Raw genomic sequence first — 12,420 nt, 5'->3', positions numbered from 1 at the left:
GTGCACCAACGCGACACTTCCGCCGGCAACTAAGTGAAACTGCCGTGATCTAAAAGACTTTTAGATATCCAGCGAACGATATAAAATCTACATTACCCCTAGACGACGATCGAGCTTGTGTTTTGAATGTTTTGTATTAACCATACGTTTGTGCCCCTTTTTGAATAAAACATTTGAAAATAGTAGCATCCGACTCAGCTGATCCTGCTATCTTTGCTGGTAAGTTACCTGGTTACGAGTTACGTAACAGAACCTCAACCCGAGGACCAGATCTATCTTTATCCATGACTAAGTTGAAACTAATGGTGTTATGATCACTGGTACCAAAGTGTTCCCCTACACACACTTCACCTGTCCTAACTTGTTTCCTTAATAGGGGATCCAATATTGCATCCTCTCTAGTTGGTACCTCTATATATTGATTTAGAAAACTTTTCTGGACACATTTTACAAACTCTAACCCATCTAGACCTTTAACAGTATGGGAGTCCCAATCAATATGTGAAGAATTAAAATCCCCTACTATCACAACTTTATGTTTCCTGCAGTTGCCGGCTATCTCTCTGCAGATTTGCTCCTCCAATTCTCGCTGACTATTGGGTGGTCAAAAATACAACCCCATTAATGTGGTCATACCTTTCCCGTTTCTCAGCTCCACTCATATGGCCTCGGTAGACAAGCCCTCTAATCTGTCCTGCCTGAGCACTGCTGTAACATTTTCCCTGACTAGCAATGCCAGTTCCTCAGCCACGTGTCCATCCTCCAGAGCATCCTACTCTTACCCTCACTGGCATGTGGCACAGGGAGCAATCCTGAGATTACCACCCTCAAGGTCCTGCTTTTTAACTTCCTACTAAGCTCTCTCTACTCACTCTTCAGGACCTCCTCACTCTTTCTTCCTATGTCATTGGTACCAATGTGTACCACGCCATCTGGCTGATCACCCTCCCACTTCAGAATGCTGTGCACATGATCATAGACATCCCTGACCCTGGCACCCGGGAGGCAACAAACTATCCAGGAGTCTCTGTTACAACCACAGAACCTCCTATCTGTACCTCTAACTATCGAATCCCCTATCACTACCACTCTCCCCTTCTTCCACCCTCCCTTCTGAACTGCAGAACCAGACTCTGTGTCAGAGATCCAGCTGCCGCTGCTTGTCCCAGGTATGTCAGCCCCCTCCCCCCCCCCCCCACCAACCAGTATCCAAATCGGTATACTTGTTGTTGAGGGGAATGGCCACAGGGGAGCCCTGCTCTGCCTGCCCTTTCCCCTTCCCTCGCCTGACGGTAACCCAATTATCTGTGTGCTGCTCCTTTGGCGTAACTACCTCCCTTAAACTACTATCTGTAAACTCCTCATTCTTCCGAATGATCCGGAGGTCATCCAGCCCCTGCTCCAGTTCCCTAACACGGTTTGTTAGGAGCTGCAGTTGGATGCACTTCTTGCAGGTGTCACTGCCAGGGACACCGGAGGTCTCCCTGACTTCCCACATCCTGCAAGAGGAGCATTCCAGCATCCTGCCTGGCATTCTCTCTACTCTAAACAAACAGAAAAAACTTACCGGAACCTACCCTCACCTCTGCCGGTTCACGCCGAAGCCTGTTGAGTCAAAGCTGTCCCACTCTGCTCTCTCACTCCGCTGCCTTCTGTTGGTTTTTAAAATCTTTCCAATCCTCTTTCCATTAATTTTTGTTCTACTATATGCCCTCTCTTAAGCTATCATATGGGCTTCCATTTCTATTTTTAGCCATAGTTGAGTCATTCTGCCTTTAGAACACCACTTCTTCTTTGGGATGTATATATCCGAATTGCTCCTAGAAATTCCAGCCATTGCTACTTTGCTGTCATCCCTGCCAGAGTTATTTTCCAATTAATTTTGGCCAGCTCTTCTTTTTTGCGTCTGTAATTCCCTTTCATGGTGGCAACCGTTAGTCTCACGAGACCATGGATCTGCTCCTGGTATGGTTTCCAGGGCGCAGGCCTGGCCAAGGTTGTATGGAAGACCAGCAGTTGCCCATGCAGCAAGTCTCCCCTCTCCACAACACCAATATTGTCCAAGGGAAGGGCAAGGGCCGATACAGCTTGGCAACAGTGACGTCGCAGGAATTGCCAGAACGAGGTTGAAGGCAACAGCGGACTGCCTTAGGGACTCCAGCTCCGGATTTGTCCTCAGGGTTTACTCCAGCTTCGGGAGTAATTCCCTTTACTCCACTGTAATAATGATACATCTGACTTCAGTTTCTCCTTCTCAAATTGCAGGGTGACTTCTATCATATAATGATCACTTTTCCCCCATGGGCTCCTTTATCTTAGGCTCTCTAACCAAATCCGGTTCATTGCACAACACCTAATCCAGAATAGTAGATCCCCTGCTCAGCTCAACCATGAGCTCCTCTAAAAAAAAATCTCATAAGCATTCTAGAAATTCTCCCTCTTGGGATCCAGCACCAACCTGATTTTCCCAATCTAGTTGCATATTGAAATCCCCCATGACTATCATGGCATGCATTTTCTATCTCCTATTGTAATTTGTAGACCACATCTTTACTACTGTTTGTGGTACTGTTTATAGCACTGCAGTTTTGATACATTCTAATTTGTTCTGTATTTCTTTTATGTGCATTAAATGTTATTTAGTTTGTATTTTTTATATACCTTTTTAACTATTTCTGTGAAACTTCAACTATTTGGGGAGGCCATTTAATTGGGCCAAAATGTACTGGTCCCAATGTGTTCCAATTATCTGGAAACCACTGTAATACTGAGAACATGAGTTGCAGAGTCCTTGAAAGCGAGTTCATAGATTGTGGAGGCTTGTAAAAAAAATGATTCAGGTTTATTTATTACATGCACAGCAAAATGTACTGTCAAATGCTTAATTTGTATTTAACAACTAGCACAACCTAAGGATGTGCTGGGGCAGCCCACAAGTGTTGCCACACATCCTAATGCCAACACAGTATGCCCACAATGCTTGGCAGTACAACACAGCAATTTCAAGTTCCTGGGTGTCATTATCTCTGAGGATCTAACCTGGACCAACACACTGATGCAGCTACAAAGAAGGCATGACAGCTGCTATATTTCATTAAGAGTTTGAGGAGATTTGGTATGTCACCAAATTTCTACAGATGTACCCCAGAAAGCATTCTAACTGACTGCATCACAGTCTGGGGTATGGGGTGGGAGTGGGTCTAGTGTACAAGATCAAAGTAAATTGCAGAGTTGTAAACTTAGTCAGCTCTTTCATAGGCACCAGCCTTCATAGTATCCAGGACATTTTTAAGGAGCGATGCTCAAAAAGTGGCGTCCATCATTAAGGACACCCATCACCCAGGCCATGCCATTTTCTCATTGCTACAATCAAGGAGGTTTGCCTGAAGGCAAACACTCAATAATTCAGGAACAGCTTCTTCCCCTCTGTCATCCAATTTCCAAATGGACATTGAACCCATGAACATTACTTCACTACATTAAAAAAAATCTTTTTATTGCACTACTTAACTATTCAATATTATATGGTGTAATGCAGAGTTTTTTTCTCTATTACGTATTGCATTGTGTTGCTGCCACAAAATTAACAAATTTCACGACATATGCCGATGAACCTGACTCTGGTTCTTCATCTTCAATTGGAAATGTTAACTGTTTCACCCTCTACGGACACTGCCTGACCTGCTGAGTGTTGAGGATCTTCTGTTTTTGTTTAAGCTTGAAGAGAAAGTTTATTTGAATTGTGTACTGATGAGCCCTATCCTCCATCCACTCTGCAGTTTAAAGCCAACCTGTTTTCTCACTTTCCCAGTTCAAAGGGTCCTAATCCAAAACATTATTTGTTTCTCATTCCACGGTAGCGCAGCAGTTAGTGTAATACTATTACAGTGCCAGCAACCCAGCCGGTTGAATACCCACCGCTGTCTGTAACAAGTTTGTACATTCTCCTTGTGACTGCATGGGTTTCCTCTGAGTGCTCCAGTTTCCTCCCACATTCCAAAGGCATACACATGTGGGTGGTAATTGGGCAGCAAGGGCTCATTGGGCTGGAAGGGCCTGTTACCAAGCTGTATCTCTAAAATACTGTTTTTTTAATGCCGGATTCCAGCATTTCATTTTTTGTCCAATATTTTTAATTTAGACTACATAAAAGAGTTAGATGTTTATGAATATTTGATTTATACAATTGGACAGCACAGAAACAGGGCTTTCAGCCCAGCCTACACATGCAAACCTGTGATGGAAATGGTCAAAACTTGTGTATGATGGGATATTTGACCACTCTGGAGCAGCTGGACTTAAGAGTGCTGATGCGAGTCGAAAATAACCTTGGATTACCAGTGCAGCGCCAGGAATTCAAATAAACAAGATACTAAGCTCCTACAACCAGGAGGAAGGATGTGTCTGGGGGTAAATTATGAGTCCTGATAATAGGGAACAGAGAGACCTGTTAAGACTCATGCTCAGAAATAAATGACATCTTTTAAACGGTTGATCACATTCTGACTGTGGGATGCTAAACAAAGTTATGCAAAGTTGTTTGTCTTGTTGTATAAATATGAGCTCTGTATAACCTAAAAATCATTGGTGGTGGTGGAGACTGCTGCAGGCTCTCCATGATATCATGTTAATAAACTCTTAAAACAAAACTTTAAGTCTCTCTGGTGTTCTTAGTGTTTCCATGACAAAACCAAGATGTCTAACTATGCTAATCCCATTTGTTTGAGTTTGGCCCATTACCTTCTAAACTCTTCCTATTCACATACCTGAGTATCAGTTTTAAACCATTTAAATGTACCTGCCTCTACCCTTCCTCTGGCAGCTTGTTCAATATACCCACCACCCCATTATGAAGAAAATTTAAATCTTTCCCCCTCACCTTAGGTCTATGTCCTCTAGTTTTAGACTCCCCTATCCTGGGAATAAGATTGTGACTAGCCGCTCTTCCTCATACTTGTAAGTATTTTCTGAATTCTTTCCAGTTTAGTAACAACTTTTCTACAACAATAAACTAAAGCTGAACACAAGCACAGCCACACCAGCATTCAGCACAACAGCATCATTACCTCCCAGTGTTTAAATTTAGTGGTCACACAGTGACCAGTGTGCCAAACTAGGGAAGAACAAAAGTCAAACCATGAAGCACAAGATAGCAATCAAAATGGAAAGAGTGTGAAAGTAGTTAGAGCCAGCTCACTTAAAAATATAGCTGTCATACAGTGGCATGCAAAGGTTTGGGCACCCCTGGTTAAAATTTCTGTTTCCGTGAATAGTTAAGTGAGTAGAAGATGAACTGATCTCCAAAAGTCATAAAGTTAAAGATGAAACATTCTTTTCAACATTTTAAGCAAGATTAGTGTATTATTCTTGTTTTGTACAATTTTAGAGTGAGAAAAGGGAAAGGAGCACCATGCAAAAATTTGGGCAACCCAAGAGATGTGAGCTCTCAGATAACTTTTACCAAGGTCTCAGACCTTAATTAGCTTATTAGGGCTATGATTTTTTCACAATCATCGTTGGGAAAGGCCAGGTGATGCAAATTTCAAAGCTTTATAAATAACCTGACCTCTCAAACCTTGTCCCAACAATCAGCAGCCATAGGCTCCTCTAAGCAGCTGCCTAGCACTCTGAAAATTAAAATAAGTGATGCCCACAAAGCAGGAGAAGGCTATAAGAAGATAGCAAAGCGTTTTCAGGTAGCTGTTTCCTCAGTTCGTAATGTCATTAAGAAATGGCAGTTAACAGGAGCGGTGGAGGTCAAGTTGAGGTCTGGAAAACCAAGAAAACTTTCCGAACGAACTGCTCGTAGGATTGCTAGAAAGGCAAATCAAAACCCCCGTTTGACTGCAAAAGACCTTCAGGAAGATTTAGCAGACTCTGGAGTGGTGGTGCACTGTTCTACTGTGCAGTGACACCTGCACAAATATGAACTTCATAGAAGAGTCATCAGAAGAAAACCTTTCCTGTGTCCTCACCACAAAATTCAGCGTCAGAAGTTTGCAAAGGAACATCTAAACAAGCCTGATGCATTTTGGAAACAAGTCCTGTGGACTGATGAAATTAAAATAGAACTTTTTTGGCTGCAATGAGCAAAGATATGTTTGGAGAAAAAAGAGTGCAGAATTTATGAAAAGAACACCTCTCCAACTGTTAAGCACAGGGGTGGATCGATCATGCTTTGGGCTTGTGTTGCAGCCAGTGGCACAGGGAACATTTCACTGGTAGAGGGAAGAATGAATTCAATTAAATACCAGCAAATTCTGGAAGCAAACATCACACCATCCGTAAAAAAGCTGAAGGTGAAAAGAGGATGGCTTCTACAACAGGATAACGTTCCTAAACACACCTCAAAATCCACAATGGACTACCTCAAGAGGCACAAACTGAAGGTTTTGCCATGGCCCTCATTGTCCCCCGACCTAAACATCATCGAAAATCTGTGGATAGACCTCAAAAATGCAGTGCATGCAAGACAGCCCAAGAATCTCACAGAACTAGAAGGCTTTTGCAAGGAAGAATGGGCAAAAATCCCCCAAACAAGAACTGAAAGACTCTTAGCTGGATACAGAAAGCATTTACAAGCTGTGATACTTGCCAAAGGGGGTGTTACTAAGTACTGACCATGCAGGGTGCCCAAACTTTTGCTTCAGGCCCTTTTCCTTTTTTGTTATTTTGAAACTGTAAAAGATGGAAATAAAAAAAGTAATCTTGCTTAAAATATTAAAGAAATCTGTCATCTTTAACTTTATGCCTTTTGGAAATCAGGTTATCTTTTACTTGTTTAGCTATTCACAGCAACAGAAATTTTGACCAGGGGTGCCCAAACTTTTGCATGCCACTGTAGGTACATCGAAACATACAGTGAAATACATCATGTGTCAACGACCAAAACAGTCTGAAGATTTGCTGAAGGCAGCCCACAAGTGCCAGCATGCTTTGACACCAACATAGCACGCCTACTACTTACTAACAATAACCCTTTGGAATATGGGAGAAAACTAGATAGAGCAAATCCATGCAGTCACAGGGAGAACATACAAACTCCTTATATATAGCTGCGGGAATTGAACCCTTACAGTGCCAGCAATAACTGCTAACCCTTGTGGCCCAGCAGGGTTCCGAAACAACTCAGCAACTTTCACGGGTCACTTTTCTCTAATATCAGACCATTCGAATTGGTCATTTTTAGGTGGGAATTGTACTCCTGACCTGTTTGCTCGCTTGCTATGTACCACAGCCTTCTCATACAGTGTCATGTGCTGTAAATGCACGCTACAGCTGATGAATCACCAACTCAAATGCTCATGACGAGTGAAGAAGCTCTATGGAAACCGTTACTTAGGTTGATGCATCTGTACTACAAGGGATGAATGTTTAAAAAGCCAAAGAGTACTTGTACTCCTTACTTAGGAAGTATGTTTTATTCATTGATATTGTTTACCAATGAATAGGCACACAATTCATCTTGCTATTGATTCATTTTACAGATGTAAGCATATGTCATATTTACTGCCTGCACCACTGCACTTTAGAAGGGAATAATGAGCCATCTTTTTTGAACTACCACCACTGTGCCCACATGCCGTTGAGTCACAGAGTTATACAGCATGGAAACAGGCTCTTCAGCTCATCTCGAGCTGCAAATTCCAAGAAATGAATCTGATGAGTACAAAGGAATGGTAATAGAATTCTAAGTCAGAATGGCATGTGACCTGGAGGGACTCTCCATGTGGCATTGTGCCACTGTGTCTGCTGGCAGCACAGAAGGGTAAAAGTTAGCATAATGCTATATAGCAGCAGCAGCACCCCGGGTTCAATTCCCACTGCAGTCTGTAAGGAGATTCAGAACACATACAGAAAATGCTGCAGCAACTCAGCATCCATGGAAATGAATAAGCAGTCAGGTCAAGACCCTCCATCAGGACCCAGGATTCCGGCTATGCTGTGCAAAGAGACTGTATGACTTTTCTCCCACATTCCAAAGAAGCACAGGTCAGGGTTGGAATTAGTGAGCTGTGGTCATGTTAAGTTGGTATCAGAAGTGTGGTGACACATCTGGGCTGTCTTCAGACATCCTCCATTTTAAACAAGGCCCTTCATAAGGACCTAATGAAGAATCACAGCCCAAAATGTTGACTGTTTATTGCTCCTCATAGATGCTAACTGAGCTGCTGAGTACCCTCAGCGTTTTGTCTGTTATTCCCTCTTTCTATTCTTGAAGAAAAAGAATTAGTTTTAACATTTACAGTATCTTGTGATGTTGCAAAATATGAATTAAGTTCTTCACAGAGAGGGAAAATAAAGCAGATGAATAAGTCAGTGGCTAATTCGCCAAAAACAGGATGAACGCCTGCATCTCCTATGTCCTAATGAACAGATGGGAATGCATTATTTAGCATTTGAAACCCAGCCATGTGGCATCAACACTCTGGGGTTCTGTTGATTTATTAAAAGACTCTTGAACATACAGTACAACCAAAATGCATCACAACCAAGTGATGGTGTAAGCCAAGCGTTTCAAACCCATTTTACACCTTGATGCAATGATGAAGCAGGAACGCTAGCGGCTCCACTTCATTAGGAGTCTGAGGAGATTCATTATGTCAAAGACTCTTGCAAGTTTCTATTGTTATACGATGAAGAGTATACAGTTTTATCATAGCTTGGTATGGAGGCTTCAATGCACAGGATCAAAAGAGGCAGCAGAAAATTGTATACTCGACCAGCTCCATCACAGATGCAGCACTCCCTATCACAACAGCATAACATAAAGAAGCAGAATTAGGCCCTTCTGCCCATTGAATCTGCTCCAGCATTCCATCATGGCTGATTTATTATCCTCCTCTAACCCATTCTCCTGCCTTCTCCCCATAAACTTTGGTGCCCTGACTAATCAAGAACCAATCAACTTCTGCTTTAAGTTTATTTAAGTGACTTGGCTTCCATGACAATAAATTCTGCACATTTACTACCATCTAGCTAAAAAATTCCTCCTCATCTTTGTTCTAAATGGATGTCTCTCTATTCTGAGGCTGTGCCCTCTGGTTCTCGACTCCCTCACAACAGGAAACAGCCTCTTCACATCATCAAGAAACAATGCCTGATGAAGGTGGCATCCATCACTAAGGAGTCTCACTGTCCGGGACATGGCCTCTTCTCACCGCCACTATTAGGGAGGAGATACAGAAGCCTGAAGACACAATCTCAACGATTCAAGAACAGCCTCTTCCCCCACAACAGGGGTTCCCAACCTGGGGTCTACGCACCACCTGCTTAATGGTATTGGTCCATGGCGTAAAGAAAAGGTTGGGAAGCCCTGCCCTACACCATCAGATTTCCAAACCTCATCTCCTGATGCATTTTCATTTTTGCATGATTTATTTATTTTATAATTTATAGCAATTTTATGTCTTTGCAATGTGCAGCTGCCACAAAACACATTTTACATCATATCAGTCCGTGATAAACCTAATTCGGATTGTACATATTGCTCCATTTCTGACAGCATGCTATTTTAAAATTTGTAAGAATGAGTCAACTCAAATGTGTATTAATAGCTGCACACGGGGTCTATCAGAAGCACTGATTTAATGTGCTCGCGTTGCTTCAAATGGTGCAAGTGATTAACTATTACTTTCTTCTTTTTTAAAATATTACTCAAATAAAAATCACTGCTCCACAAGACAGCAGCAGATTTTTGTTATCAGATTAGTTCAAGCTCAGCTAGGCAGCAGCAGCGCGATCAGACCGCACACTTCAATGTCATAAAACTTACTAAAATAGCTCGAAACACAGTAGAACTGATTCCTTCTGCCACGTCGTACTCTCCCTTTTCATTCGGACGTGTGAAGTTGTGCTCTCTGCCCGATCCAAACATCCTGTGGGAACACACAGTGGTTAGAAACATGTCCATCAATCAGAGTGGCACAGTGGCCAAGTGTTTAGCATAAAGCTTTGCAGCTGCAGTGACACAGGTTCAAATCTCACAACTGGAGTTTGTACATTCCCCTCGCGACTTTGTGGTTGCCAGTTGCTCAGCACAGGACTCTTTATTAAGGCAACCACAGTAGCGTAACACTATAAAACTATAAATAAAGTTTGTACATTCTCTTTGTGACCGTGTGGATTTCTTCCTACATTCCATAGACATCCAGGTTAATAGGGTAATGGTCACATGGGTGCAATTGGGTCAGGTGGGTCTATTACTGTGCTGTATCTCTAAATAAAAAACAATAAAAATTATATTGCTGCATCATCTTACTCATGGTGAAAGGTATTTCACCATTTGTATACTCACCTAATGTTGAGATGAAGCTGCAATCACTCATTCAATGTTACTGCCTAGTAAATTAATGAAATCTCCCATGCCAGCTTCTCGCAGCTACTGTCAGGCAAGAGATACAGATGCCTGAAGTCCCACACCAGCAGGTTCAAGAGCAGTTACTTCCCTTCAACCATTCGGTTCTTGAACCAAACAACACAAGCCTAATCACTAGTTTACTAACACGATGACCACTGATCACTTTGCACTAAAATGGACTTTAAAAAAAAATCTAATTAGGTTTTTCTTGTAAAAATTGCACCTAATTTATCATTTCCATGTGAATGCTGATTATCTGATGTTATGTGTTGTAAGTAAGTTTTTCGTCTAACCTGCGCTTGTGCAGATGACAATAAATTCAACTGACTTTGAAGTTCAAATCTGGATCTGAATGACATTCTAACATTTCCACCTGAACAACTCTGAGGCCTAAAAGAGGGTGAGATAAAATCTCCTTAAAATTATGCTCCGTCATATTAGCCATTTTCTTCCTGGGGAAAGTCTCTGGTTGTCCACACGATCTACACCTCTCATCATCTTGTACACTTCTATCATGTTACCTCTCATCTTCCTTCACTCCAAAGAGAAAAGACCTAGCTCACTCAATCTATCCTCATAAGGCATGCTGTCTTATAATAGGAGACTCTATAGTTAGGGCGGGACAGGCAAGCTATTCCTTGGATGCGAAAAAGAAACACAGATGGTAGGTTGCAACCCAGGTGTCAGGACGCATGTTTCTGAACGCATCCACAATACCCTGAAAAGGGAGGGTGAGCAGCCAGAAGTCACGGTACACATGATACCAACAATGTACATAGAAAAAGGTAGGAGATCTTGAAAAAAGAATACAGGGAGTTAGGAGGAAGCTGAGAAGCAGGACCTCAAGAGTAGTAATCTCCGGATTGCTGCCTGTGACACGCAACAGTGAGTATAGGAATAAAATATGGTGGTGATAAATGCATGGCTGAAGAATTGGTGCGGGGCCAAGGATTCAGTTTTCTGGATAATTGGGACCTCCTCTGGAGCAGGTGTGACCTGTACAAAAAGGATGGGTTACACTTGAATCTGAGGAGGACCAATATTCTAGTGGGCGGGTTTACCAGAGCTGTTGGGAGTGGTTTAAACTAACATGGCAAGGGGATGGGAACCAGAATGATAGAGCTGAGGATGAGCCAACAGGTTTACAAGTAGATGAAGAATGTAACATGAATGTAAGGAAGGACAAGCCAATGACTGGGTACAAATGCAGACAGAACGAAGAGTTAAGTTGTATCAGAGGCAAAATTCAAAAGGGCGAGGAATGCAGGACTGAAGGTGCTGTATTTAAATGCGCGTAGCATTCAGAAAAAGGTAGGCAAGTTTGTAGTGCAATTAGAGATTGGTCGGTGTGACGTGACCATTACTGAGTCGTAGCTGAAAGAAGGCCTAGCTGGGAGCTTCACATCAAAGGATATACCCCTTGTATTGAAAGGACAGGCAGGAAAGCATAGGCAGTGGTGTGGCTCTGTTGGTAAGAAGTGGAATTACATCTTTAGAAAGAGGCGACACAGGGTCAGAGAAAGTCGAATCTTCGTGGGTGGAGTTAAGAAACTGCAAGGGTTAAAAAACCCATGATGGGAATCAGATATAGGCCTCCAAATAGAAGTCAAGATCTGGGTTGAGACTGCAAAGGGAGCTGGAAAAGGCATGTAATAAGTGTAATGACACAATTGTAATAGGGACTTCAATATCCAAGGGGATTGAGAAAATCAGGTTGGTGCTGGATCGCAAGAGAGGGAATTTGTTGAATGCCTAAGAGATGGCTTTTTGCAGCAGCTTGAGCCTGAGCCTATGCGGGGAAGGGCCATTTTAGATTGGGTGTTGGGTGAGAACCTCGATCTTATTAGGGAGCTTAACGTAAAGATCATAAAATGATTGAATTCATACTGCAATTTGAGAGGGAGAAGCTTAAATCAGATGTATCAGTATCACAATTAAATAACACAGGCACGAGAGGATTGGAGGATGTTACTGGCAGGGATGACGGCAGAGCAGAGATGGCTGAAGTTTCTGGGAAGGTGCAGGATAGATAGGTCTGATAAAGGAAGTAGAGGAAGTGG

General features: G+C 42.4%; 1 protein-coding gene across 4 annotated transcripts in view; it reads right to left on the bottom strand.

Annotated features, from left to right (window-relative positions):
• btbd10b (BTB (POZ) domain containing 10b) overlaps positions 1-12,420 on the bottom strand; it is a 113,463-nt gene that overhangs the window by 26,608 nt on the left and 74,435 nt on the right. For all 4 annotated transcript variants that reach the window (XM_073049906.1, XM_073049908.1, XM_073049907.1 and 1 more), the window contains one exon: positions 9,776-9,878. In XM_073049906.1, the coding sequence (XP_072906007.1) occupies positions 9,776-9,878 (103 nt within the window). The remainder of the gene's footprint in view (positions 1-9,775; positions 9,879-12,420) is intronic.

Source organism: Hemitrygon akajei, chromosome 6, assembly GCF_048418815.1.
Source record: "Hemitrygon akajei chromosome 6, sHemAka1.3, whole genome shotgun sequence".
Lineage (NCBI taxonomy): Eukaryota > Metazoa > Chordata > Chondrichthyes > Myliobatiformes > Dasyatidae > Hemitrygon > Hemitrygon akajei.
Note: the sequence above shows the minus strand (reverse complement) of the source record. Positions and strands in the feature narration are given on the sequence as shown.